This window comes from Brassica rapa, chromosome A08 (genome assembly GCF_000309985.2).
Source record: "Brassica rapa cultivar Chiifu-401-42 chromosome A08, CAAS_Brap_v3.01, whole genome shotgun sequence".
Classification (NCBI taxonomy): domain Eukaryota; kingdom Viridiplantae; phylum Streptophyta; class Magnoliopsida; order Brassicales; family Brassicaceae; genus Brassica; species Brassica rapa.
The window spans coordinates 16,625,839-16,653,405 of NC_024802.2; the positions used below are offsets into that span (position 1 = coordinate 16,625,839).

Consider the following 27,567-nt stretch of genomic DNA (forward strand, 5'->3'; position numbering starts at 1 on the left):
AATTTGTATTTCTGGGTGGATTGGTCAAGAGCCAAGAAGTTTGGGGGGGGGGAATAGATAGGGTGTGCAAGTCTACAGGGGGTTTTAGGCAGCCAACCCTTAAAACTTTACCAAAAAACTGAAACTGATTTGTTGCTACTTCCTCTCCATATTCTCCCTCTCCCCAAAACAAACGACGATGTCCAAATCAGCCGCCAACGAGCCACCGGCTAAGGAAACGTCCCCTTCGTTGTTTCCCTCCTCGTCGTTGCCAGATACGATGGATTTGAGCTGCTTGGCTCTCGTGCCGAGATCAGACCACGCCGCCTTGTCTCTAGTCTCAAAAAGGTTTCACTCTGTACTGGCTTCGCAAGAGTTCTACAAGACGCGATCGCTGTTGGGTCGCACGCAAGAGTTTCTCTACGTGTGCTTGAGCACCACGCCTAACCCGACCCCCAGCTGGTTTCTCCTCCGTCGTGAAACTAACAAGAATCAACTGATCCCTATACCTTCGTTCCCCTCCCAGCCTGAAACTTTTTCCTCTTTCGTGGCCTTGGATTGGGGGATTTACGTGATCGGTGGATTTAAAGATGTTCGCTCGCCGGATGTATTGCTCTTGGACTGTCGTACTAACACTTGGCGTAAAGTCCCTTCCATGTCGGTTGGTCGTGCTGCAGCAGCGGCTGGAGTTATAGACGGGAAGATATACGTGTTCGGAGGCTGCGAGGAGTTAAGTTCGCCAAACTGGGCTGAAGTGTTCGACCCGAACACTCAAACCTGGGAAACTTTAGTTCCCATGGATGATCGGAACGAAGGTGATAATGTCATCCGCGAGACGCTGGTGATGGATAAGAAGGTATACGCAGTGGACTTCTGGAGCGGAAGCTTGTTTTACTACTCGCCGGGTGACGGCAAATGGGGAAGGAAGAAGATACCAGAACAAGTCCAGAGTTACTACTGTGTGATGGAGAAAGTGTTATATGGTTGTGATGAAGTAGGGAATGTGGTTTGGCGGGATTCAGAGGAACTGGAGTGGAAGAGAGTGAAAGGTTTAGAGGCTCTACAGTGGAAGCGTGTAAGGAAGCTTAGCAGTTTCGGCGGGAACATTGGGGTCTTTTGGGTTGGGCTTAGGGGAGATGTTTGGTGTGCTGAGATTTCTTTGGAGAGACGCGAGGAGGAAGGTGAGATTTGGGGAAGGATTGAGTGGTCGGAAGCTGTCGCCACATTTTACCGTAGCTTCACTCGTACCAAGGTTGAGGTTTTGTATGCGGCCGCTGTTAACGTCTAAAACGAATTAATCAGTTGACAAAAAGGTGTGTGTGTGTGTGTTTGGGGATATTTTATTTTCCTTTCTCTGGGTGTTGCATCTTCATATTCTAGTTCGTAATAATTAATATGTTTTGTATGATTTAAATGCTTTCCTTCTCTGTGTGTTGTCAATGTCTAATAAGATGAAAATCACAACTCTCTTAATCATTTGTTTTCTTTGGTTCACAAGTTTCTTATGTTTACTTTCTAATCAACAAGAACAGCCGCCTCCTGCCACCTTCTCCTCCTTGTAATGGATTTGAAGTGGTCTTTATGTTCACATCAACCATGTCCTCTTATTTTGTCGCCAATGAAATATGAATCCATCCCAGGTAGTAAGGTACTGCAGCCATCTTTCGGAACAAAGCCTTCAAAAATGACTCATGTTTCATTGTGTTGTTTGTTAATTTCTTGCTCTGGTGCTGTATCATCATATTCTAGTTCGTAATATATAACGAAGATAAAAAATCACAAGAAAAAAACTTACTTGGTACTTCTTTTCGTTGGTTCACAAGCTTCTTAAAAAGCCACAAAATCACCATGAGGTGTTATAGTATCACCAAGACAGAAGAAGAAAAATATGCTTTTGATCGAACAAGAAGGAGGGTCCGGGAAATACCAAGACTGCCAATGGGATGGCTTTGTGTGTACCACTTCACCATAAAAGTCTCATCAGTAACGACTCCACTAAGTAGTGTTGCTTCGTACAACAAGACTCTAATCTCTGCCACTTTTTCTCAGTCATTTCTCGAATTGGATAATTCATCGGGAAGCCGCAGCATCTGAATCTTTGGTTCCTTCATGTGTCTCCCAAGATCCCATGATCCAATGTAGTGGCCTCTAGAAGCGGGCATGGAGAACATGCCATCTCTCTTGGAGTACATTACATGGGAGGAGAAGAAGCTGGGGTCTGAGATTCTGATGTTGCTCCACTTGCAATCTCTCTGAGCAGGCCTGCACAAGCTTAGCTGAGGTCCCAAGAACTTGACAGCCACGATGCAGTCTTCATCATCATCAGGAGAAGAAGAGGACATAGATATGTTGGTTACGATTTGGGTTTGGCAATGAGGTAGAGTTACAAAAGGAGGAAGAGGAATGCGTTTTGGGTCAGTATCAGGGAGATGTAGGTCATCTTGAAGACACACGACTCCATTTTTCAAAGTTGCTACCCAGCCATGGGATGCTCGTATGATTCCTATCTCCTTCTGTAACTCCATAGGCACCTTAAGATAAGGAACCGAGATAGTTTCGCCAGATACTGGTTCCCATGATTCAGCACCCCTGACATAATAATACGAGAAGCACCTAGAAGAAGTGGTGAGGTTTCTCTGCGAAATGATAGTTTGTAAATAAACCAAACATACGAAAGCAAAAAGTAAAAAAGAACAGCCATGTGACTAGACAAAGAGAAGATGGAGGTATCTTACTCGGAGGGATAGCCTGAGCCGCCTAAGAAGATGAGACATGGCTGCTTCTTCTTCTTTTTTGGGTAAAAACGATAATAAGAACACAAGATAAAAGTGAATATCCACTTTCTTCCATTTAAATATCTGTATATTAATTGTCCCTTAATTGTATAATATTTTTAGAGAAATAACTAATTACACTTAAATATCTTTCTCGTCAAAATCACAAAAATGAATTTTCCTCCAAAACTGTAAAAATGAAATTTATTGTTAAAATCGCAAAAAATGTTTTCTCGCCAAAACCATAAAATCAGGTTTCTTGCCAAAACCATAAACTCAACTCGCAATAAGAGTTTTCTCGCTGAAACCGTATAAACATGATTTTCCCTAAAATCGCAAAATCAAAATTTCTGCTAAAATTAGAAAACAAATTTTCTTCAAAATCCTCCAAAAAACCATATTTCCCGTCAAAATTGCAAAATGTGTTTTCTCACTAAAACCGAAAAATTAATTTTTTTCGCCATAACCGCAAAATCACAAACAAAAAAATCCGTTCTCCGCCAAAACCACAAAGCGAGTTTTCCCATCAAAAACGTAAAAATTAAGTTTTCGCATCAAAACCGTAAGTTTTCTCGCCAAAATCGCAGAATCAAATTTTCTCATAAAAGCCGCAAAATCAAAGTTTCTCTTCAAAACTGTAAAATCGAATTTTCTCACTAAAATCATAAAAAAGGTTTCTCGGCAAAAGCACTAGATCAAATTTTCCTGCCAAAAATGCATGGATAACCAAGGACAAAGAAATCAATCAAATATATCATATCATATTATTATAACACTGAATACCTGATGAAAGGATCAGTTTACCTTTAACACTGAAAACATATCGTATTTTTACTTGAAAAGGTCGGTTTGGTTCTTAATAGCCACACAAATATAACTGATCTGCAGAGAAAGATTTATGAGTCTGATCCCAAGTTACATTATAGATTTTTCAGTAAAAATTAAAATGTTATTGTTTTTATATGATCTAATTGCCTCCTTTGTGATTATCATTATCTTCGCAGATGATGCATACAGAGAAAGAGGTTCAGGCGACGTTATTATTGTTGTTGCGACGTTATTATTGTTGTTGTTGGTGACAAAACTGACGTGTTTTCTTGCATGATGTCTTTGATACCAGGTGAACTCGGCACATGCATTCTTGCTTCCGCTTGTCTATCAAAGCTTTATGGCGTTTCTTGAACTACACAAGAAGTTACTTGAGCCTCTCACGTGGTATTAACTGAAACTTTTTGAGCTTGATGAGTTTTTTGGATGCTTCTCAGTCAGGTACTACTACTACTAATAGTTTTGTGATTCGGGTCGAAATTTATCTTTGTAATTGAGCTTATCGCATATGAGTCCAGAGCTAACACTAGCAAAATTAATATTTATAATTGAGCTCATTGCATATGAGTCCAGAGCTAACACTAGCAAAATTTCAGGTCAATTAAAACTGGAAAGACTTACGTATGTGACTTGTGTGAGGGAATAGAATCTCTATTGTCCCTTGTACATGTTTTACAGTTTTAGGGATGCTGAGAGATCAGATTACATACCCTCTAGGCAGAGAAAAAGGGGCGACAAAACTGACGTGTGTTTGGAGTGATGTTCATTAATAAGACCAGCGCCAAAGAAAATTTTGACACTTAAGTTATTAAAGGACATGGTTGATGTGAACCAAAAGAACACTTCAAATTCATTACAAGGAGGAGGAGGCTGTCCTTGTTTAATTGAAAATTTAAGAAACTTGTGAAGCAAACAAAAGAATGGATCGAGTCTTTTTTTTTTTTTGGTGGCATCTTTAATCATACCAGCGTTAAATTTTTGTGACATCAAGACAAGTATCGATCAGTAAAGGGGAAGATAAGGATAAATACTTTTGGAACGGTATATTTAAAAAGAACAACCAGATTCAAAAAAACAACGAAGGGAAACAAAAGAAATCAAATGAAACAGCATAATTTTATTACACTTGATATTGAATACCAGACGAAAGGATACGTTTACCTTTGGAGTCTAGCTTTGGTGGGAACCAAAAAGGGCCTGGGAAAGCAAGGTCTCCACCCCTCTCTTTCCAAACATCATCCATGCATTTTATTCCAAAGCTCGTGTCGCTTAAATGATAGATGCAGTTTGGTCTCTTGTCATGTAAACAAGATGCCGGGAGACAAAAAGATTCAGCCTTAGAGATGAAAATGCACTCGCCTCCAAAGTCTTTAGTATACACAGCGTTTCCTTCCTCGTCTATTCTCAACACAAGGAATAGGTCCATTTCACTCCTCCCGTCTTGTGGGTTGATATCTTTAGACCATTTCACCAGAAAAGTCTCACCTGTGTGTGACGACTCCACCAAGTAGTGCTCCATCCTGCATGACCAGTCCGAGTGCTTCCAGTCGAACTTTCTCAGAAACTCTTTCTCGATAAACGTACCCGTGCTCTTTACATACAGGTCTTCAAACACGCGTTGTTTCGGGTACGTCAGCATCTGAATCTTTGGTTCGTTCAGGTGTCTCCCAAGATCACATGATGCTGTGTAGTTTCCTCCAGCAGCTGGCATGGAGAACATGCCATCTCTCTTGGAGTACATTACATGGGAGGAGAAGAAGCTGGGGTCTGTGATTCTGATGTTGCTCCACTTGCAATCTCTCTGAGCAGGCCTACAGAAGCTTAGCTGAGGTCCCAAGAACTTGACAGCAACGATGCAGTCTTCATCCTCTGGAGAGGAAGAGGACATTGCTATGTTGGTTACGATTTGGGTTTGGCAATGAGGCAAAGTTACAAGAGGAGGCAAGGGAATACGTTTTGGGTCTGTATACGACGCATAGGGGTCGAAGTCATCTTGAAGACGAATGATCCCATTTTTCAAAGTTGCTACCCAGCCGTGGGATGCTCCTATGGTGGTTCCCATCCCCTTTGCTAACTCCATAGGCACCTTCTTTTGTGTGCAGTCGATCAATTTATCAACATAGCTGTAGATAGCTAGATATCCAACGTCACCATCTCTCACAGTAGTTCCACAAGGTGTTACTTTGAAGATGTGATTAGAGAAGCTCCGAGAAGAAGCAGTGAGGTGGCTTACTCCAAAGGATGGCTTGAGCCGCCTGAGAAGACGAGACATGGCTCTGCTTCTTCTTTCTACTCCTTCATACGTTAAATATATAAACCCTTGGACCTCCAAGTCTGATTTTCCTATTACTACTCTACTAACAATCAAAGTGAATATTCCTTTCATTCCATATATATTGATTGAATCATATTTTTAAGGGAAAGAATTTAATCAAATTAATTACATTCTATTTCCTCCAAATCAAACGAAATCAGTAAACATGGAAGCGTTCAATTTCTGCGGAGAAAGAATCGAGAAACTACATACCATTATAAAATCTGAGGTACAAGATTGCTTGTATTCGCATAAGGTCTAAATAGCTTTTGGCTTTATTATTGTTTTAAAACTACGTAAGTGTCTTGCTGAGTCTACTCTGCTGTCTGCTCGATAGAACGTAGCTCCCAGTTTCCTTCTCCATCAATCAGCCTTAGCTCCAAGGAGTGGAACGGGATCAGAGCCGGACGCTGTCGTTTTTGAGAAAAAAAGAGTGATGAGATTTTGGTTGGTCATGAATGAACGGGCAAAAAAAGAACTTACTTGTGATGAGGTTATGAAAGTAACTCCCATGTCTTTTGCAACCCTGTAGAGCTGTTCCTCAACATCAACACTCGTCGCACTGCAAAAAACCAAAGACCAGATATATAAGTTAAAAAAAGATGATTGCAAACTTCATTAGGAGAAGAAGACTCTGGTCATATTACTTGGTGCATTCATCAAGGATTCCAAACTTGGGTCTGTGAAAGAACAAACGTGCCTACAATACAAAAACTCAGATTATTCACGTAAATCATAAAGCTGAATATGTGTGGTTGTTGCCTCTACAGAAGACTTACCATGCCTAGCCTCTGTTGTTCTCCAAGAGATAATATGTCTTCCCAGTTGGTAGTAGCATCCCAACCACTTTCATCTCTTTCCAATAGATAAACTAAACGAACATTCTCCAGTATGGTTTTCAAATGAACGTCCAGAATGTTTCCAGCTTCAGCTGAGGTTTCTCCTGTTATTTGCAACAATAAACCATGAGAGATGGGAAGATCATCAAATAGCTCTACAGATTGTGTTCGGAGAGTATTGATTTGAGAATCAAACCGACCTTTTGAAGTAAATGACTTACCATTGGTGTACAACTTTGCTGCTCTTTTCTCTGCTTCTTCTTTAGATAGAGGGTATATAATCTGATCTCTCAGCGTCCCTAAACATGTATAAGGTCTCTGAGGGACAAAAAAGATGCCATTCCCTGACCCAAGTTCCTTGATGTCCAATGATGGTTTGGAAAGTCTTCCACATACAGTGGGCCAGATATCTCTAAGGACTCTAAATACAGAAGTCTTTCCACTACCATTTGGACCTGAAATTGTTTTGCTAGTGTTAGCTCTGGGACTCATGCAATAAGTTCAATGACAAAAGATTAATTCACCAACCTGTGACGAGTAAGCTTTTCCCTGAAACTATTTCGCATGACAACTTGCTTGCCATCAATTTCTGAGCAGGGGTAATGATGTCCACCTCTGAAAAGGAAATCCGATCTTGAGAATCCAAACGGCTTCTGTGATTATCTGAGGTAGCACCTGAAAAACAGTAGCACAAAACGAATATGATCAACGGACGTTCTTTATAGCATATGTCTATGCCTTATAATAAGAAGTGTGAACATATATATATATATATGCTCTTAGTACCTGACTGAGAAGCCTCCAAAAACTCATCGAGCTCAAAAATTCTGTTAATACCACCGGAGAGCTCAAGGAACTTCTTGTGTAGTTCAAGAATATCACCAAACGCCATAAAGCTTTGAGAGACGACGGAAGCTAGATACCGCAATGCATGTGCCAATTCACCTAGTATGAAAGACGTCATGCAAGAAAGCCTTATTTAGAGAAAATTTACAAAATTAATTGGTTCACGCCGAAAAGTGTGACAGATCTTCACCTTGAGTGGAGACAAGTGCTCTGTCTCCCTTGTGTTCTAGGGCATACAACAAACTCAATCCCCAAGTCACATTATTGGGAAGCTGCTTTGTCACGAAATCATCAAGAATGCCATACACCCATTTCTTCTTCAGGAGCATGAGCGAGTGGTCCAGTAGTGCCCTGAATTTTGTGTCAACCATCTGCTCCATGAAAAATCAACAAACATAAGGGCAGGTTCCCCTATAAGACGTGTTAAAGCTTCACGCTCGCAAGTGACACAATATTTGACATGATAAGGCCATCATCACACAAATTCGAATATCTTTTTTTCTTAAGAATCCTTATCGGATTTCTCTTGTCGTAGCTCTGCTTCACAATTAGACCGCGCAAAATCCAACAGTTATAGCTTGGGAATTAAGACACTTACAGCTTTTTCTCGAGCTCCACCTCCAAAGAATGCAATGGATTCAGCATGTGTGTTCAGCCTCTCGTGCATAAACCTACATAAGCAGGAAGAAGTTGGTCCAGCTAGACGCTATAACGCAATCATCTGCAAAGTGGAAGAAACGTAAAAAAACTTACCTAAACTTCCCCTCGAGTTGCTGTTCTTCACCGGCTAGATCACCGAAATCTGGAGCAACACGTCTCAGAAAACCAAGACCAAGTAACATATACGTATAAAGTATGGCAACTCCTCTCTGTCCAGTCAATAGCTTCATCCTCCAGGTAAACCTTCAATTCAATTTTTATATTTCAGACCAATTAAGAAGCATGAAACAAATATCAGGAGAACAATCCAAGAAAATGTACTTACCAAAGAATGTCAACCGATGGCTTCACCATTCCAGTAAGAAGTCCAGACAAGTCATGGGTTAATTTTTCCAGGTCACGAGTGAGTCTTTGGTCCGCATCAATACTATTGCCTGACATGTGGAAGACCTGAAAATATGAACCCAATGAGATCCTAAGTGTCTCTAAATTTGCAACATCAACTTAAAAGAAAAGAACAATAAACAGCCTTTATGCAGCATAGAACAGCCACAGATGGATATATATTTCAGATTGGTAAAATCTCAGCATATTTCTTACATGTGAAAGACTTTCTTTAGCCATTAAGTCAAGTTCATAGTCATAATTCACAATGCATGAAGCATGTTAGCACAGTATCTTTGAGCGTATAGATTTGACCTAACCTTGTAAAACGCATTATTTCTCAAGTAATTCCGAAGCAGATGTTGAGTCAAACGAATCCTCCACCCTAGAGCTAGCCTTTGCGTTAGATGCCTGAAGAAAATGTTACAGAAAAAAGGTCAGGTGAAACCACATAAGCAAGGGGTGCTCTAACTGTAACTAATAATCTAACAAAAAAACTAATTTCATAAGACAAAAAAGAAAAGAGAAAAGTACAATGAAGGTTTTGAACATGCATAAAAAAGGAAACATTACTTTAATGAAGGAGCAATGACAGAAGATGCACCACTTTGGAGAACACTCAAACCAATCAGACGAACAAAGGCTGCCTTATCTTGCTCCAAGACATACTTCACAGTGGTGCCTGAAAAATCATATGCGGTAGTTAGAAAAAGGAGCCCTATCAATAAAACTAATCAGGTAAGAAATCGGAGTATGTTTACCATTCAACGATGCTATTCGGTCAGAGATCAGTGTTCTTGAGACGACAAGGCAAGCAACCAAAAGCAGTTGTCCTCCTTGTTTGTCAAATAGAGTGGGTATCTGAAACGTAACAATGAAGTGGTCAGATACTTTTAGTATTTATGTGGGACTAATAAGCCAAGCGGAACAAATAGTGGGGCTTCCAAGGAAGCTAAGGAAATGCATCTGTATTTTTTCCAGGTTACCAAAAGTTGGTACAAGTGTTTTTAATAAAATTCACATTAGTAACTCAAGCTCACCAATGTGTTCAACATTGCAGCTACTCTTAATGGCAACGCCCTTGGCGGTGTTCGAGGCTGAGGAAAACGAGGCAACACAACACTTTTATCAACAACCGGTGATTTTTCGATTAACTGCGTCGAGTACGGCTGAGCCTTTGAATTTGTTTTGGCAGATTCCTACATAGCACCAAGTATCAAGGTTACAACCACCAAAACAGCACATCTCAACGAAGCTTAAAAAATATTCATGAGCTTCTGAAGACCTTTCTAGCTGCAGCAAACGCTCGTTGAACAACCATCGCATCATTTTGCCGATTAGTATCTGAAATTTGCACTGAGTCTACTCCAGCGTCCGTCAGAAGCACAGAGTCGTCCCTGAAAGTTTAGTCATTTTAAATTATAGATGCAAGACTTTGATAATCCTCAGAAACGTGGTTAAGAAAAAATGCCAACCTCTTGTAGTGAACATTCCATCCACCTTCTCCGTCTAATGACAGAATAACATCATGGAATGCAACAAGGGCTGGACGATGGGATATTGTTATGCAAGAAGTTCCCATAGCTCGAACCTTAGCAGCAAAACGTTCTTCCATATCAGTTGTCACAGCACTTGTGCATTCATCAAGAATTGCAAATTTGGGTTTGTGATAGAACAGTCTGGCCATTCCCAATCTCTGTTGCTCTCCAAGAGATAATTCATCACCCCAGTTAACCTCTCTGTCTGGTTGGTATCTATCCAATAAATATTCTAGGTCGACCTATAAGCAGCAGAGACAGAAATAATCAAGACACACAAACTTGACAGAAAACGAACTTAAACCACACAAAACATTCTCCTAAAGAATAGAGAAATTAGGATACCAACATTTTTCAATAGCTCCACCATCCCCGTCTCAGTGAGCGGTACAGACTCTTGATCAGAAGTAAGAGGATATATTAACTGGTCACGAAGTGTTCCTACTGCCATATAGGGCCGCTGAGGGACATAGAAGATCTCCTTGTTAAGATCAGAACCAACTCCTGGCTTCACAATATGCCCAGACACCAGGGGCCAGAGACCTCCTAATACTCGGAAAAGGGAACTCTTGCCACTTCCATTAGGACCTACGATACATATTTGATTAATAAACAATGAAATGGGAGAAAAAAAATCAAGTTGACAAGCCGATATCAACATAACATAAATGAAAATAACAACATTTTGAAAACCGGGAACCTAAAAAGTCCAGTAAATCAATCCCAGAAAATGATGCGTAGACACAACATTCCACTAAAACCCTCGTTGTTGGACTGAATCACTGAACATGAATGAATCGTCTATAACTAGGCATAACAAATCTAATTTTGGCAAAGGTTAAATTGCCATTCCTTCCAGAGTGCAAGAATAATTGCTTTCCAGAATGGTACTTCAAATTCACATTCCCATTTTTTATTTCCTTCATAAGGACAACAAGGGTACTAAATATTTCATCTTTTCTACTCGTCTCAAGGATCATAGAACAATATAATAGCAGCATATTCTGTCAGTTATTTTTGTACTGAGAATATTTGATGGTTTGCCAAAATAGGCCATGAAAAGGGAAAATGCTAATACTCCTATTGTTACTCCCTAGATTTAAAGCTTCACCTGTAATCAGAAGATTAGACCCTTGCTCAACTCGAAGGGTGAGATCCTCCACCAAAACATTTCCCGTCGGAGTAACAACCTGAAGTGCATTAAAGTGACATTAAGAACACAGCATTTTGGAAAAAGATTACCAGTAACATGAATCTGTAGTCCAGCTACCTTGACACCGGAAAACTCAACATAGTTAGCTTCACTTAGGTAATTTCTGCTTCTATTTCTCTGGAAAGATATTTTATCATCACCACTGAGTTCTCTCGAGACAGCCATCAACTCATGGATTCGGTCAGCATAACCACTGTTGGAAGTAAAGACATTTCAATAATTAGAAAGCTGAGGCACCACTACTGATGGGTGTAAAATTAAGTTAAATTATTCCTCTCTCCTCCGTATATGATTTCACCAATAGCGCAAAATCAAACACCCAAACTTTTTTTGAATCAGAAATCTTTTTCATCCTTTGCCAATGTATTTCAGGGGCTACCAACTGAACTCGTACTATTTCTCTTAAACGCGAAAGAAACAGATACACAACGTTTGTCTAGCAAGAGATCTAACATAAAGAATTACCTGAGTCGGCTGAGCCGCCTGGAGCTTATAGAAAGTGTTCCCAACGCCTGAAAGAGAGAAATGATGACACTGGTGTGATATCTTATATTGCTTAGCATCTCGGCTCTCCCTAGTGTCGAGTCATCAGGTCTTAGATTCCCAGAGAAGAATGGTTCTATAATCAGAATAACAGCAACTGTGGCACCAAGATACTTCAGCAGGAAATCTTGGATCATGCCAAACCACCAGTGATCATGAAGCACGACACTCATGTGGCTAACAAGGTTCTTGAACTTTTGTTGTATATGAGATTCTTCCCTGGTTTCCCCACCATAGAATGCTATGCTTTCCGAATGAGTCCTCAAGCGTGAATGAAGTTGCCGGTACTCCCCTTCCAACTGCTGCTCTTTGGACATCAATTTCCCAAAAGAAGGAGAAAAGTTCCTTATCGCAGTACCAGCTCCTAGTACATATGCCTACACAACAATTGTTGAGGTTAGTACAAAAACATCAGATCGAAAGAACTGTACTGTGAACGGATATAAGGCAAAGCAGCATAAATGGCTCAACGGAAAGTCATTCTTGTAAACGTATAAGGTTAAACAAGAATCACCAGTATCCAGAAGATGTATTTGGGACTAGCATATGAACACAGACGCCATGCATACAAAATGCCATCAGTAACTGCCGTCAAGTCATCCTGAATAAGTTCGCTCAACTCAGAGGAGAATCTTGGTACATCGCTGGCAATTCGTTGCTCGGGATGCGTAATCCGACCATCCACATGTGATATTTTATAGTATACCATATTCTGAAACAATAATAAAGGAAGATTGAAGTGATATCCAGCAGATAAAGATATGGTACAGAAAACGGCAATGGCTACCTCAAAATAATGTGAATGGATAAGTTTCGTCAATATCTTTCTGAATCGCAAACTCAAGGCCCCAGTTATGTACTTTGATGTAGAGTGCATCGTGGATAGCATGAAACACAACATAATATTCTCGGTGATAAGACGTAGAAACAGCGGCGCGCGCCTTAAGAAAGCAGCACGGAATAGGAAACCTTGAACTTTCGCCAATCTATTGCTCAAAGCAGTTCTGAAAATCTGCATTTTGTGAAATAACGGATTAGAAAGAAAGAATACTAACCTCGCAGAACTGAGACCTCTGAAACTATAACATTGAAGCAACAGTTCGTACACGAAGATAACACAAGTATTGAGAGGAAATGCATACCACAGTGCCCACAAGTGCGAGAAGATCCCTGGCGCCCATTTTCCCCATCTGGGAGAGAAGAATAGCAGTCAGAACCTGAAGAGACTTCAGTCCTCCTCCTTTCTTCTTTTTCGCGGTTTTCTTATCGTTTCCTGTCATCTTTTCCAACGCCTCATCATCATCACTCTGGCCATTGCAATGACGCGAAGAACCAAGCCTCCGGGAGCTGATCCTTGATTTCAAGTAAACAGCAGCTCCACCCGCAGCTACAACCCCAGCCGCAAGCAGTATAGATTTCCTATAGAATTATACAGAGTTCGAGAGAAATTAAACAAAATAACTAATGAATGAACACACAGCAAACAAAAAGTATGAAAGATGATCCCCAAGAACATCACAAGAATAAGCAAAGCAATAACTTTTTTCACTAAAAATACAAATTCAGAGAAAAGTCAAAGTAAAAAAGTTACCGTCTTGAAGCAACAAGACCACGACCACGCTCAGTTAACTGCAAAAGCTGGAGAGAAGGCATGGCTGGAACTGAATTGAATTGAATTCTCCAAAACCAAAAACTAGGTTCTTCTTCTTCTTCTTGATAACAAGTGTCCACAACACCTGAAACGACCAAGGTGATGAAGATTAGAGAACAACTAAACAATAACAAATATAACGCAAAGTAACCACAAGATTATAACGCTTGAGGATAAATAAAATAAAAAAAAGGTAAAAAGAAATGTGATTTACGCACAAAACTACACGTTTGTACAGTAACAAAACACCAACAACAAACAAAAATGAGATTCTGTAAAGTAACACGCGTAACAAGAAGAGCAACAAAGAACAAAAACGCTTTAACAACCCAACGAAACAGCTGGTTCAAAACTTTCGATTCATCAAAAAAATTGAATCAATCTAATCAATAAATCGAGATAATCGCAGACAATTATCAAAAAAAAAAGGGATTCGATTTGAATATAAATTGCTAAGGATCGGGACGAATAAGCAAATCCATGACTAATTACCTCAGCATGAGAGATTCAACCAACCAACGAATCTCAACTGCAGCGAAATCGCTCGAATCTCCGACTCCGTAACCAACGAGAGACGTAAACAGTCGACCGCAACGGAACTCCTCAAATCGAGATAGAGAGAGCCGAAACTGGGGAAGAGGAGAAGATGATGACGATTCTTCACACGTGTGAATCGTATATATCACTCGTGTCGTTTTTTATTTTATTTTTTCCCCTCTTTTATCGATTTCGTTACGTATTAATAATTTTATTTGAGATTGATTTTTTTTTATTAATGATATATGCATGTAACTTGTTGAATCCTATGGACCTACGCCCATTCTCTGATTGGTAAGATTGTCTTTCCTGTAAAGGAAAATGCGATTGGGAGTGTAAGTGTAATCTTTGATATGATATAGACATATATATTAACTTACGTCGAGAGATTAAGTGCTATGTTTCCTCTGATAATTGGAGTAATGGAGTGTGATCATTCTCTGATATGATATAGACATATTAACTACACTAATCCTATTTGTTATTTGATTTTTTAGAAAGAAAGGTTTAGATTCATTGAAAATAGTCAAAATACAAAGGACAGGCGAAGATTCATTGAAAATAATCAAGAAAATTGTTTTATGAAATTTGACAAGAAAGAGAAAAGTTTATGAATGAAATTTTGTGGAGTGGGCAGAGTGCAAATTGTACACCGAATGTCTGAAGCACACAAATCAATGTGTCATGTCTTTCACATATTTTCTGACACTATTACATCACCCATAACCAAAAGAAAAAGAATACAAAACATAAGTTTTGAACCTTGGATGGGAGTGTGCTTTACGAAGCCCCATGTAGAAATGTTATGGGCAAAAAAGGTATGGGCTTATTTGTTCACGGGTCTTTGAAACATCATGTGCTACATACAACCTGAAGAATTTTCTTTAATGGGTTAATTAAAAGTAATTTGAACCTTCACTGAAAAAAGGAACACGGATACGTAATATGGGGAATGGGCTTGAAATAAAAAAAGCCCTTTGCGTAACCACACGTCGTCAACCTCAATCGTATAGCCACCGACACAAGTTTCAATCACAACACCTAGATCTGTCGGCAACTTCTAAATGACTGTCATACCCCCCCTTCTCATCAAAGCCGTCGATTCACGATTCTGTGGACCCCACCTTAATTAATTTTTTTTCTTACCTTAATTAGTTTTGACTTCTGATGTTTAACAATATTTATTTTCCCGCCGTCCAGAATAATATTTTACAAATTTCTGTTATAATTTATAGACACATTTTACGAGTTATATTTGTTGCGTAAATATCAGTTCGTATATACTTTACAAAACAAAAATATTATTTTGTTGATTATTTACAAGCATAAAAGGAGAAATGAAAGTACGAAATTTAGGTGTTAAAAAAAAAGTATGAAATTTAATTCCACATTTATCGATTTGCCTAATGAAGTAAATTTCTCCAACGTCCACTAGTAATTGTTCTTCTATTGCATTTTCAGCTACATTTTTTGCCGAAATTATAAAAATATAATGAAGCAACAAAATATTACAAAATGCAAAAATTTTAATTTTTCTTTCCTTCGTCACCGCCTTCTTCCAAGTACTCTTTCTTCCTCCTCTCCGCACTAGACAACACACAAATGAGAAGAAAACACGTGGCGTAAACGCCATGCACTTTCCAGTTAGTCTTCGGAGGCTGACGAAGCACCACCCTATGAAACACCGTCACGTAATAATGCAACCCCACTGCAAACCCCACGAACGTCTGCGCCAAACCTAGTACCTTGAGGGCAAGGCCACAGTCCGTGGAGAAGACGAGAACAAGGTACATGAGAAGAACCAAGAGGTAGAACACGTAGCCAAGGGTTTGCATGATCTGCAAGCACACGTAGGTCGAGCCTGACGTGGCGTAGAGGAACTTGAGAGGTTCGATGCCAGTGACGAGGGAAGAGATGCATAGGATTGAGAAGTAGATGGAGAGGTAGATTTGGATGAAGATGAGGAGTTTTTGGAGGGAGAAGTAGGCTTTAAAGCGGTTGAAGACGAGGGAGACTAGGAGAAGAGGGACGAGGATGAAGACGAAGGAGACTACGGAGGTGATGATTGGTGCGTACTTGTTGCCGAAGTAGGGTTTGAAGTACTTCTTGGTGATCTCTTTGTTGGCTTTGTTGATGTAGCTTTTGGATGTGGTTGAGATTTTTTCTAGGTCTGGGATTAGGGTTCTTTGGAATCTCGTGGGGAGGTCTCTGAACTCGTTGACGAAGTCGTCTTCATCGTTGTCTAGCCAGATTGGTTTTATTTCTTTCTCTGCTGGTTTTGGTTTGGTTGTGGGTTTTGAGGAGGAAGGTGGTTTCTTCTTGTCTTGAGGAGGAGGAGATAGTTTGGAGCTTGGGGGTTTTGTGGTGGTTTTGTTCTTGGATGAGGTTGATTTGGACAGATCTGATGACTTCTTGATTGAAGAAGTAGTGGGTTTTGTAGAGTTTGAGGACTTCTTGATGTCTGATCCGTTCTTGGTTGTGTTAGAAGAAGATTTGGTGGAGTTAAGTTTGGAAGACGTAGTCTTGGCGAGTTTAGTTTGGTTCTTGGTGGAAGAAGAAGAAGAGATCGGTTTGATGAGCTTGGTTTGATTCTTCTTAATACTAGGTGTTGATGGAACAGAACCAGTAAGCTTCTTCTTCTTAGGAGGAGGAGGATTGGTTTCTTCATCATCAGTTTCCAGATCTTTCACTAACAATCTTCTCACTCTAAAGTGTGGATCTAAGGATTTTGTTTGTTGTAGCTCATCATGAACAGAAGTTTCTGATGAGGCAAAAGTAGCAAAGAAAGAAGAACAAGAGAAAAGGAAAATAATGAAATAAAGCAACAACAGTAACTTTCTAAAACACAAGTATTTGAGTGGTGCCATTATTTTTCTCTGAAACCTAGGAACCCCCTCACTATTCAGACAGATCTTGCAAAAGAAAGATCGCAAGGTTGTCAGTATATATAAAAAGAGGAGAGAAAAGCATTAGTGACAGTATGCGTATGTGTGTATATATTATATATATACGAGGGTTTGTGTGTGAACGAGTGGAGAAGATGGAGGAGACCGAAGAATTTGCTAGTTCAGTGGTTTTGATAATATCAATGTACATTACTTGTTTAACCTCACCGACTGGTCATGTTGCACAGATTCTCTGTCATTCTTATTTAGTTAATTCATTTTTGGTATGTATATGTATGTGATTCTTGTTCTGAAATAAGTAAGAACCTAAAACAAATTTGATAATTTAATTGTACGTGGGAGAGTGAAAACAATTGCCATCGTCTGGGAGATCTAACAATTACAGCAGTCGCTTTCGCATAATTGAAGAAGCTTTGGTACTGTACATATAATCAAAATATTCATACACTTTTATATAAAAAACAAAAGGAATTTAATCGTAACTATTCCCACAACTCCTACTTGATTTGTGATTCAATGTAACGTTGATCCCATTCTCTTTTTTTTAACACAATTTTTTTTTAACACAAGTTGATCCCATTCTCTCTTTTTTGGACAACTCTGTTAATTTGATCCCATTCTCTATCTTTCCAAATTAACTTATATTTTAGTTTGGTTTCTATATGACATGTATACACCTGGTTAAAAATAATGATAATTACAAAACTAACAAAACAAAACTGGTTTGGTTTATTTGGTTATAGCTTTAAATTTGCCTTGTTTTTCACCACTTCAACAAATGTATAGTTTCATAAAATACACACACTACTTACTACAAATTAAAAAAAAAAATGTATGTGAGCTACTCATCAATGCAGACATGTAAAGGAAATAAAGAAAAGGATAAGAATTTAATGCCAAAGTGAGAAAGTTGAGATCGATCACATGGTATGGAGGACCAAAACCTACACTTTTTATCTCTTTTTCATTCTTAACGCGCTTCCATTTGGTTTTTGCTCATGTGCTTAGCAAATTAAAATCAAATAATTGTAGTTTTTTTGGGTGCAAATGTTAATAATTGTAGTTCATCATGATGCATAACTTTATTGATAACTTGCAAATTGCATATTCATAATAATAATTGACTGACTAATTGTTAGTTTGTAAACTATATAGACTCCTTCAGTGTTCCATTTTCTACTTTTTGTATGATTAATATGTACTTATACATAATCAATAACTTGAATGTAGAGATAGTCACATGGCACGTACGTCTACCTAAGTTTGATTCATTTTTAACTTGAGACAAATGTGTTAGATAATGAAATCGCTTGCTTGTATTCCACTCATAGTAATAATGCAAGTATCGAGTTTATGGATATACACAAAATCAAAACATCGATGGATATTTTAACTAATCACTTTTCTTATGAGTCAGTTGGTGGATCATTTCCGGTACTATTCACAAATATTTTATAACAGTAGATCGTTGTCTTATATTACAAACGATGTGATTGTTCGTATTTTATACACGGCGTACAAATACTCCAAAGTTGTTTGATAAACACTACAAATTCAATATTAGTTTCTCTTAAGCAACTATGACAAACACGCTTAAAGAAAAATCAAATTTTTGGTTGGACACCTAACACTTACTCGCCCATTTGTCCCAAGTCAATGATCGACGACTTTTGACTCCACGAGTCTTTGACTAGGGATTTTGGTAAAATGTGAAAGTTGTGAAAAAATAATTAGATGCAGAAGTGCGATATAAAACTGAAATATTGTAAAAATTTTGTAAATAGAGAAGAGATTACCTGATGATTTGAATAGAATTAAGGTTTTTTACTAGTTGAGTAGGTAAAGGTATTTTTAACGAAAAAGTAATAATGTTAGCTACAGAAGTTTTTATTCATTGACTAAGTAAGGCCTTTGATCTAGAATATGGTGTTACTAAAACTCGGAAACAGATCCCAAAATGTGAATGTGGACTTTGGACTCATATAAATTGGAAAATAATTGACAGAATTTTGGCACACTATATTTAATGTAATTTGTAATCATGTAATAATGCGAATAAATTGTTATTTTTTTGGCCAAGCGAATAAATTATTATTGATAAGATCAATATCCTAATACCCTGACATTTAAATAACTGTTCCTCTGCATGACATTAATGTTTTGTCCCCTAAATCGCCGGATCCTATGCAAATAGTGGGAGAAAGCCAATACTAGTATCTTTAAAATATAGTGCTAACTTTTCTATCTATATTCATCAGGTCATCTCTGAGAGCCAATCTTAATACTTTACTTGTAAAAAGGTAAACGAAACATGCGTTTTTCTTTAATCGTTTGCTCAGATTAGCGAGGAGGACTGGGCCTGGACATAAAATCCAGAATCCGATCTCAACTCGAACCCGGACCAAAAAATCTGATATGTTATCCAATCGAAATATATCTGAATCGATCTTGTAGAATGGTACCAATATGTAAAAATCTGAAGTGGGTAATCTAAAAAATCCAAAATTAGTAGTCAAGAAAATATTTCAAATACATATTAAGTATTTCAAATAATCAATTTAATGTTTATATTTATATGATATATAAAAACAAATATTAAAATTTAGACAAATACTTTAAATATTCAATTAGTTATAAATAAGTATTTCAAATAATCAATTTAATGTTTATATTGATATGATATATAAAAACAAATATTAAAATTTAGATAAATACTTTAAATATTCAATTAGTTATAAATAAGTATTTCATTAATTTGCTCGTTAAAATAACAAGCACATTAAATATTCAGTTTACTCTGTCACTAAGTTTACAAACTATGTTTATGTTCATGTTTTATTTAACATTTTATTGTCATTTTTATCAATCTAATATGTGTTGAACTTATATTCAATTTAAGTGTTTTTCTTTATGCTTTACTTTTAAATTTTATTTGTACTTCAAATATATCCGAACGATATATGATTACTTTATGAGTTTTAAGATGCTATACAAACGTGAACCGAAACCGAAATGCTATTATCTGAACTCGACTCATATTAATAAAATATTAGAATAAGATATATGAGTGTAAATCCAAAAATCTGAAACTTTGAAATATCCGATCCGAATCCGAACGGGTATCCGAATAGCTATACCTAATGTAGACCATGTGCCGGAAACTGTAACGGCCTTGATCAGGCCCATTTATTAAAAAAAAAAACATATCAAAAACCATCAAACAGTCTAACCCCACAAATTTCCATAACGTGCTCTTCCACAATGTTCTCGGACTCATCTCCGTCAATGGATCCGGCTTCACCCGGATCCGAAACCCGACCCGAAATCAACCCCTCCTCCCCCGCTACCAATCCCGCCGCCGTACAACCAATCGAAGCTACACCCGAACCGACGGCGTTCGAATCAACCCCATCACCCGTCGCCGATCCACCACCGGAACGATTCAATTCCCTCGACGAGCTAACTCACGACCTCAGCTCGCTCCACGATCTCTCCACCCGCGGCCAATGGGAAGCGATCCTCGACAAAATATCCCAATCCCGAGCCCTCTTCCTCCTCACCAAACCCCACGAGCACCTCACCTACCTGACCTACCAAGTCATCGCCCTCACGAAGCTCCGCCGCTCCGACGAAGCCTCCCACGAGCTCAACTCCCTCCACGACTTCGACGGGGAGCATTACAGGTACGAATCGTTCCCCGAGATCTACCCTGACCGGAAGGGATCCATGGTGCCTTTCTCGTTACGGTGGATGTACGCTTTGGTTCCGACTAGGCTAGGGAATCGCCAGGAGGGGTTAGATCGGTTGTACACGTTGCTCGACTTCGTTAGGGAGAGGATTAAAGAGAAAGAAGAGGCGAATGATTCTGTTGAGTTGTGGAAGAGAAGAGAGATCTTTGTGATGAGTTGTTTGTTAGGGTTTCACTTAGGTCACAAGGAGTTTGGTGTTTCTTTGGAGTTGATTAAGGAGTTGATAAAGCGTGATCCTTTGGATCCTGTTTTGGTTTCGAAGCTAGGCTCTGTTCAGATGCAGTTTGGGGATATAGAAGGAGCTAAAGCCACGTTTGATCGTGTCGAGAAGATGAGCAATCACAATGGGTTGGTGAGTGAGACTCAGTTCAAGAATCTTGTGGGGAGGAACAAGGCTTTGGTTCACGTTGTGGCCAAGGACTATGCTGCTGCTGTGAGAGAGTATGAAGAGTGTATTGAGAGAGATAGCTCTGATGTTGTCGCGGTTAACAACAAGGCGCTTTGTTTGATGTACTCGAGAGATTTGTCTGATGCGATTAAGGTGATGGAGAGTGCGTTGGAGAGAGTGCCGACTGCGGCTTTGAATGAGAGCTTGGTGGGGAACTTGTGTAGTATGTATGAGTTGGCTTATGTTAATCATACTGATGTCAAGAAGACTTTGAACAATTGGATCGCACGTGTTGCTCCTGATGACTTTGATTCTTCTTGTACCAGAGTTTGAGGTATTGTGGTCTTTCTTTCTTCAACTTCTCTTAGAACTGATTGGTTAAATGTTATGGTTACTTGGATAGATTGAGAAGTAGTAAGCAATCTAGTTAGGTTGACATGAGAGAAGATGTTCTCTAGCCTTATTGCCGTATTCTTCCTAGTCTGTGAAGCTGAGTAGTATATAAAAGTATATAAATTGATCCTTTAGCATTCAAAATTGCAGGTTTTCAGCTAAGCAAATGTAATTAGCCAAAGACTAAGAAAAGAACCAAGGATCTTGATCTTGCTGAGTGTGGCCTCAGCTTGCATCTCTGTTGATGCGAGTAATGATGACTGCATATTGTTTGTACGTTCTCTATTGTGTGAGTCAGGAAATGGTTGTTGCCCCTAAACCCTTGGAACTTTCTTGCATGGTACGCCATGTCCATTTTCATATAAAGATTATTGCTACACTTGCTGTTAAACACTAATGAAGAGAGTTTGTTAATTCAAAACTAATGGATGATTTAAAGCCATGTATTTTGTGTAATTCGAGTAGAATATATGGCATTTACAAAAGTTAATAAACACACAAGAAAGCTTTGTGGGGGCAATTAAAAATTAAGGAATTTTTTTTATTGAATTAGATAAAGAAAAGCTAAAGATTCTTACTTACCCTACACAGCAAAGTTTTCTCCATGAAGCTAAATAACCACCAAAGTAACCTCCAAGACGAACCTACAGTTAGCTTGTGTCACAAGTAACAAGCCCTAACTCTACATTATATACATACACACGTACGCTTTACAAATCGACCACAAAAAGCAGAAATTGATATGGAGATCCAAACATTTCCCAGCGAAATCGTCTTCTTTGATTTAGAAACAACCGTACCAAACAAAACAGGACAACATTTTCACATCCTAGAGTTTGGTGCAATCATCGTATGTCCAAGAAAACTCGAGGAGCTAGAGAGCTTCACAACGCTTATACAGCCGAAAGACATATCGGTGGTCTCATTAAGGTCGTCTAGGTCAGATGGGATCACGAGGGCTAAGGTCAGGGAGGCACCAAGCTTCGAAGATGTGGCTGAAAAGATCTATGGTTTGTTGCACGGTCGGATTTGGGCTGGTCATAACATTAGAAGATTCGATTGCGTTAGAATTAAAGAAGCTTTTGCTGAGATTGGTAAAGCTGCCCCTGAGCCCTCAGGGATCATTGATTCTTTGGGGTTATTAAGCGACAAGTTTGGCAAAAGAGCTGGTAACATGAAGGTACATCCGAGATTATTTAAATGATATTACCATATTTTCAAAACTGATTATAGAGACCTAAAGCTTTATTATTTAAAATCATATAGTATAATACATTATTTTGATAAAATCAAATTTATATCATGGTCTTTGCGAAATCTAAAAGACTAGTTAAAACTGTGTATTTAACAAGCTTAAATCATATTATGTTGTAGATGGCAAGTTTGGCTGCCTATTTTGGTCTTGGAGTGCAAAAACACAGGTACATAAATAATATTTGTGTGTATTGATGTTATGTTTTTCGTAAGATAATGTTACACACATATATACGTTGATAATTGCAGGAGTCTTGACGATGTTCGAATGAATTTAGAGGTCCTCAAGCACTGTGCAACTGTTCTTTTCTTGGTATGTCGTATTCTCGTATTTTCTTCCCATTTCTTTATTCTTTCTCATTATAATATATCAAATTGATTCATTTATTATATGATATGTATTTATACAGGAATCTACACTTCCCAATCAACTGGAAGGACAATGGCAAAGTTCTTCAAAGATCATGACAAGAAGTCGAAGTAATAAACAAATAGCTCCAAGGGCTATGCCTTACTCGAAGGGTGGTAGTCTCGGGAAGGTAATACTATAGTTTTTCTCCTCTTCAAGTTATTAAATTTTTATATAAGATTTTACTATATATATATCATTTAGTTATAACTTGTTTTTGAATCAATACAGATGACACAGAATGTAAAGAATCTCTTAAGCAAAGCTCAAGGCAACCAAGCTCTTCAAAACTTGATCAAACATTCTCATTCTTTGCTTAGATGATTACTATGTATCCTTAGTAATTATTAATTTGTTTATTTAAAATAAAAAGGAATTCAATTGTATATATTGTAGAGGTATCCTCAACAATTGTTAATTAGTATGGGTCAAACTAATTAGCTATTTCATTTATCAATAAATCATGTTTTCAATCTGAAGTGAAATTCAACAAAACAATATACGTCCATGTCAAAATTTTTAATAGATTTATCTATAAGAACAAAAAAAAATTGTAAATGGTTGCAGTTAAATAAGACAAGTTATAACGGATCTAACCTATACTAAAAGGAGAATATCCTCAACAAAGAGGATGTCCACATCAGCAAATAAATTCGAACCAATCAAATTCTACGTATATGCCATGTCAGCGGCGACTCAGCGCGACCTAAACTTTCCTTGCAAATTTGTCGATCGACATCCCGTCAAAACAAATCATCTGAAGAGGAGATAGAATCTTCTCCATCGGACATCAGACAAGCCCTCCAAGTTTTGTTCTTTGTGTTTCGCTCCTGTCCGTAGAAGAAATGGGAAGCAAATGGCGAAAAGCGAAGATAGCTTTAGGTGTAAATCTGTGCCTTTACGTTCCCAAAACGCTCGAAGAAGAATCAAGAACATCAAACAACGCCGTTTCGCTTTCTCCGGTAACGGTTCCAAGGCCCACGACGCCGGTTCCTTCCTCCTCTGGTCTTCGATTGCCTTGGTCCTTTAGCAAATCCTCAGCAAAGGTTTGAATTTTAACCTTTTAAGATTCAAAGTTTAGTTTTCTTTTTTAATCTTGTGTGTTGATAATCTATGAGTTTGATTCCATTTCATCTCTAAAGGTTGAATTTTTCCGGTCAAATTTGTTTGCTTATTTCAAAATTATTTTAGCTGAAAATATAAAGCTGTGAAATTTGGTTTTGGGTCACCGTTGGATCGACGGGGAGGCAGCGAATCTTTCTTGAAACCACCAAATTAATTTAGACGGAATTATATTAGAGGTGATTCATTATCTTTTTCTCGGTTTAGATGTACATTCTTATTCTCTTTTATTAATTACAATATGTATTAACATGTTAGCTATGCTCATCTCCAGGGGGTTCCTGTAAAGGTGACGAGGCCTACTGACTATAATCCATCCCTTGCTGCAGCTATTGGTCCGAGCCAGCCTAATCCCAATCTCAACTTGGCGGCTGTTGGGATTTCTTCGGGGTCTACTGGTGGGCTTGAGGGTCCGGACCGCTTATTTGTGGGTGGGCTTCCATATCACTTGACAGAGGATCAGATCAGGGAGCTCTTGGAGTCCTTTGGGCCACTAAGAGATTTCAACTTGATTAAAGACAGGGACACCGGAAACTCGATGGGATATGCATTCTGTGTATTCCAGGATCCTTCAGTCACAGATATTGCATGTGCTGCTCTAAACGGGATTAAGATGGGCAATAAGACACTTACAGTGAGGCGTGCAGTCCAAGGTGCAATTCAACCTAAGCCTGAGCAAGAAGATATATTACTTCATGCCCAACAACAGATTGCTTTGCAGGTGAGTGTTTTTCTTTATTATTGTTAGATTTGTATCTATTTTTAACTTTATTAATTTGTTTAATCTTGAACTACTTCTTTTTTCTAAAAAGTGTTTGGATCTTCACGCACATCAAGTGATCTTTTTGACTAAACAAAAACTCATTTATTTTGAAGGGAATAAAATTATGAAGGGAATAAAATTATGAAAAGAAGCTTAAAATGGAGAATGTTTCATATAGTTAGATGTGGGTTTTCAACTTCTATGACCATCAACTTTTTCTGCCAATAGATCTTGTGTTAGAGATTCATAAACTTTCAAAGTATTGACCTTTTTTGAAAACTATTGGTGAAAGAAAAATCTTTTTTGAGGTCAAATAATAATAACGCCTTGAGGGCTAATGAGGATTAGTAGATGAAAATGTAGACTGGGTAGTGAGACTAGGATCGGTGGACGTCTCTCCTTCAAACCAACTTTATCTTATAGTTCGAACCACGATATACTCATCAAGATTTTGATAATACGTAACTGCCCTAAGATAGTAAGTTTGGGTTCTGTCTTTGTCCCTGGGTTTTATAGTGCCTTTTGTTTCTGTCTTTCTCCATTATTTATTGGTATTGTTGAAGAAAAATGAGCAATTTGCTGTGATGTAATTATCAACTCTCCTAAATGGAGCCACTATGGGATATAAAGTATATCCTTCTCTGTAATATCCTTCTCTTTTGATATTATTCTCTAACTTCCTATTTTGTGCTTTGTTAGTGCTTCTGATGCACTGAAGCTATCTATTGAGAACAACACGTATCTTGGAGGTTTGTGCTAGGCTTTGTAATTCTTCAAATTGTTTTGTTATCTATATTTTATTGTTTTTTTCTGATGTGCATACAATTAGTGAAATTATTTGCTACGTGATGTTGAACTTACCCTGTCAGTTTAGGAGAGAATTGTCGAGCGTCAGACAATTGTCTAATTAGGTGTTCCCTACTGGACTGGTAGAATGACATGGTAATGGATTTTTTCCTCTTTGCCAAGGCTGATTAAAATTCAGTTTCATTACATATTCTCATATAATTGTTTTGTGATCATATATGTATATTCAACTTACCCAATTCTTCTTTTTGTTTTCGTAAGTTAGATTGTCTTTTATTCCACTGAGACATGTGTTTCACGAAAATCAAAAGAGGTGGCTTGAGGTACTTAAGGTAAAAATATATTATAAGAAATCATATAAGTAGAATTAATTTAAAACCTTTTTAGCCAAACGCTTTTTAGTATGAGGAGGAGAGGGGCGGATCTACTGCGTGGTCTCGAGGTGCTCTCTGGGATACTGCGTGGTCTCGAGGTGCTCTCTGGGATTGTGGTCATTCTCTTCATCCTCATTCTCACCAAGGCTGCTTAGACTGAAGCAAGGCCCTCCACTCCCGAGGTTATAAATCTTCTTAGTTCTCTCTCGGTTGATTCATTTCTCATCTCTTCTTCTTATTTTTACTTAGTGGCGACAACCGTGCTTAACTGCGAGATATCTAAGGCTAAACCTAAATCAGACTGAGCCATGGAGAGCAAGGCGGACTCTTTCAGAAGAAGTTAGTAAAGGAAAGTGAAAACTGAATATCCCTTTGTTGTGGAGTTGACTATTTTAGACGAATAGTGAGATTCTTGGGTTTGGTTTTGAAACAGGGATTCTCTTGAGCTTGAGAAGAAGACACGAGCAACCATGAACGCGGTATGGAAAAGACCACCGATCACTTACATCGTCAAAATGTGAACTCCGAGAAGAATTGTCACCGTGGAGATCAAAGCTAGAGCAGCAACTGCAGCTGCTGAGGCGGATTAAGGCTTAGTTAAAACCTTTACTTGCAAAACTAACTTATAACTTTGTGAACCTGTTGATATAAGCCCCTGGATTCGTTGCAAGTTATGTATGGAAACTCAGATGATGCTTTTTGCTTACGAAATCCTTGGCAGGCCACCAGCACCCTGAAGCTAACGGTTCTCACCAGGTACACATAAGCGATCTTGGTAGAAAGATAGTTGCTTTACTTGATCATCTGTTCGGATTCCTCCTATATTAGCTTGGATAATTATCTACAGTTAGCTTTCCTATTTCAAATAGATATAAAAAGAATAATTGTTTGTGTTTTAGAGTTTTCTATAACACTGCAACATACCCGAGTCCATAGAACCTTATCTTATTGCATGGATCCAATGCATCAAACTCGAGTTAATATATGTCCTTAAACTTGGGATCTATATGATTCATTTAGTTTGTTTACAAGAGACGGTTTCAGTTACTTTCATTTTTATACAAGTGTAAATGTGTCCCGGTATATTTAAATTGTGAGCTGATGTTTCCTGGGAAGTTTGTGCTACAGAAAGATTTAAGAATTATTTTTTAAAAATCAATTAAAAGAGAAGATGATGTCTTAGAAAGACATAAATCTTCTAAGAATTCATATTTGTCAAAATATAAATTAGTAGTATAAAATACTAACATGATACAAGTGACCTAAAAGTTAGATTGATATCTAAGCTACCTCTTT

General features: G+C 38.2%; 8 protein-coding genes across 9 annotated transcripts in view; 5 read left to right on the forward strand and 3 right to left on the reverse strand.

Moving 5' to 3' along the window:
- LOC103835100 (probable disease resistance protein RPP1) overlaps positions 1-27,567 on the forward strand; it is a 531,820-nt gene that overhangs the window by 432,534 nt on the left and 71,719 nt on the right. The gene's annotated exons all lie outside the window — the stretch shown is intronic.
- On the forward strand, positions 12-1,473 carry LOC103835089 (F-box/kelch-repeat protein SKIP6). The gene has a single exon (XM_009111184.3). It carries the CDS (start codon positions 179-181, stop codon positions 1,265-1,267), a length of 1,089 nt encoding a protein of 362 aa, XP_009109432.1. The 5' UTR covers positions 12-178; the 3' UTR covers positions 1,268-1,473.
- LOC103835556 lies at positions 1,304-6,025 on the reverse strand. The gene is made up of 2 exons (XM_018653695.2): positions 2,715-6,025; positions 1,304-2,615 (listed from the first exon to the last, which is right to left on the reverse strand). The coding sequence occupies exon 1, from the start codon at positions 5,965-5,967 to the stop codon at positions 4,702-4,704; it is 1,266 nt and encodes a 421-aa protein (XP_018509211.2). The 5' UTR covers positions 5,968-6,025; the 3' UTR covers positions 1,304-2,615; positions 2,715-4,701.
- On the reverse strand, positions 5,976-14,305 carry LOC103835090 (ABC transporter D family member 1). Of its 2 annotated transcripts, none has more exons than XM_009111186.3 (26): positions 14,062-14,304; positions 13,510-13,654; positions 13,061-13,337; positions 12,706-12,930; positions 12,433-12,630; positions 11,841-12,295; positions 11,433-11,568; positions 11,274-11,352; positions 10,512-10,750; positions 10,100-10,404; positions 9,910-10,021; positions 9,665-9,823; positions 9,386-9,485; positions 9,198-9,306; positions 8,945-9,035; positions 8,566-8,690; positions 8,334-8,483; positions 8,179-8,251; positions 7,771-7,951; positions 7,521-7,679; positions 7,263-7,409; positions 6,956-7,189; positions 6,675-6,838; positions 6,543-6,595; positions 6,379-6,457; positions 5,976-6,305 (listed from the first exon to the last, which is right to left on the reverse strand). In XM_009111186.3, exons 2-26 carry the CDS (start codon positions 13,569-13,571, stop codon positions 6,210-6,212), a joined length of 4,008 nt encoding a protein of 1,335 aa, XP_009109434.1. In that variant the 5' UTR covers positions 13,572-13,654; positions 14,062-14,304; the 3' UTR covers positions 5,976-6,209. The 2 variants fall into 2 exon arrangements, with proteins under 2 accessions (XP_009109434.1, XP_033132964.1); XM_033277073.1 differs by having other exon boundaries at positions 6,008-6,305; positions 6,675-6,844; positions 14,062-14,305.
- On the reverse strand, positions 15,445-19,544 carry LOC103835091. Its single transcript, XM_009111187.3, has one exon. It carries the CDS (start codon positions 16,971-16,973, stop codon positions 15,633-15,635), a length of 1,341 nt encoding a protein of 446 aa, XP_009109435.2. The 5' UTR covers positions 16,974-19,544; the 3' UTR covers positions 15,445-15,632.
- On the forward strand, positions 20,253-21,984 carry LOC103835092 (trafficking protein particle complex subunit 12). Its single transcript, XM_009111188.3, has 2 exons — positions 20,253-21,483; positions 21,693-21,984. The coding sequence occupies exon 1, from the start codon at positions 20,274-20,276 to the stop codon at positions 21,480-21,482; it is 1,209 nt and encodes a 402-aa protein (XP_009109436.2). The 5' UTR covers positions 20,253-20,273; the 3' UTR covers position 21,483; positions 21,693-21,984.
- LOC103835093 (protein NEN4) lies at positions 22,222-23,684 on the forward strand. The gene is made up of 5 exons (XM_009111189.2): positions 22,222-22,722; positions 22,917-22,963; positions 23,046-23,109; positions 23,207-23,335; positions 23,437-23,684. The coding sequence occupies exons 1-5, from the start codon at positions 22,285-22,287 to the stop codon at positions 23,527-23,529; spliced, it is 771 nt and encodes a 256-aa protein (XP_009109437.1). The 5' UTR covers positions 22,222-22,284; the 3' UTR covers positions 23,530-23,684.
- On the forward strand, positions 23,940-26,032 carry LOC103835094 (splicing factor U2af large subunit B). The gene is made up of 4 exons (XM_033277235.1): positions 23,940-24,251; positions 24,602-25,048; positions 25,790-25,839; positions 25,936-26,032. The coding sequence occupies exons 1-3, from the start codon at positions 24,051-24,053 to the stop codon at positions 25,796-25,798; spliced, it is 657 nt and encodes a 218-aa protein (XP_033133126.1). The 5' UTR covers positions 23,940-24,050; the 3' UTR covers positions 25,799-25,839; positions 25,936-26,032.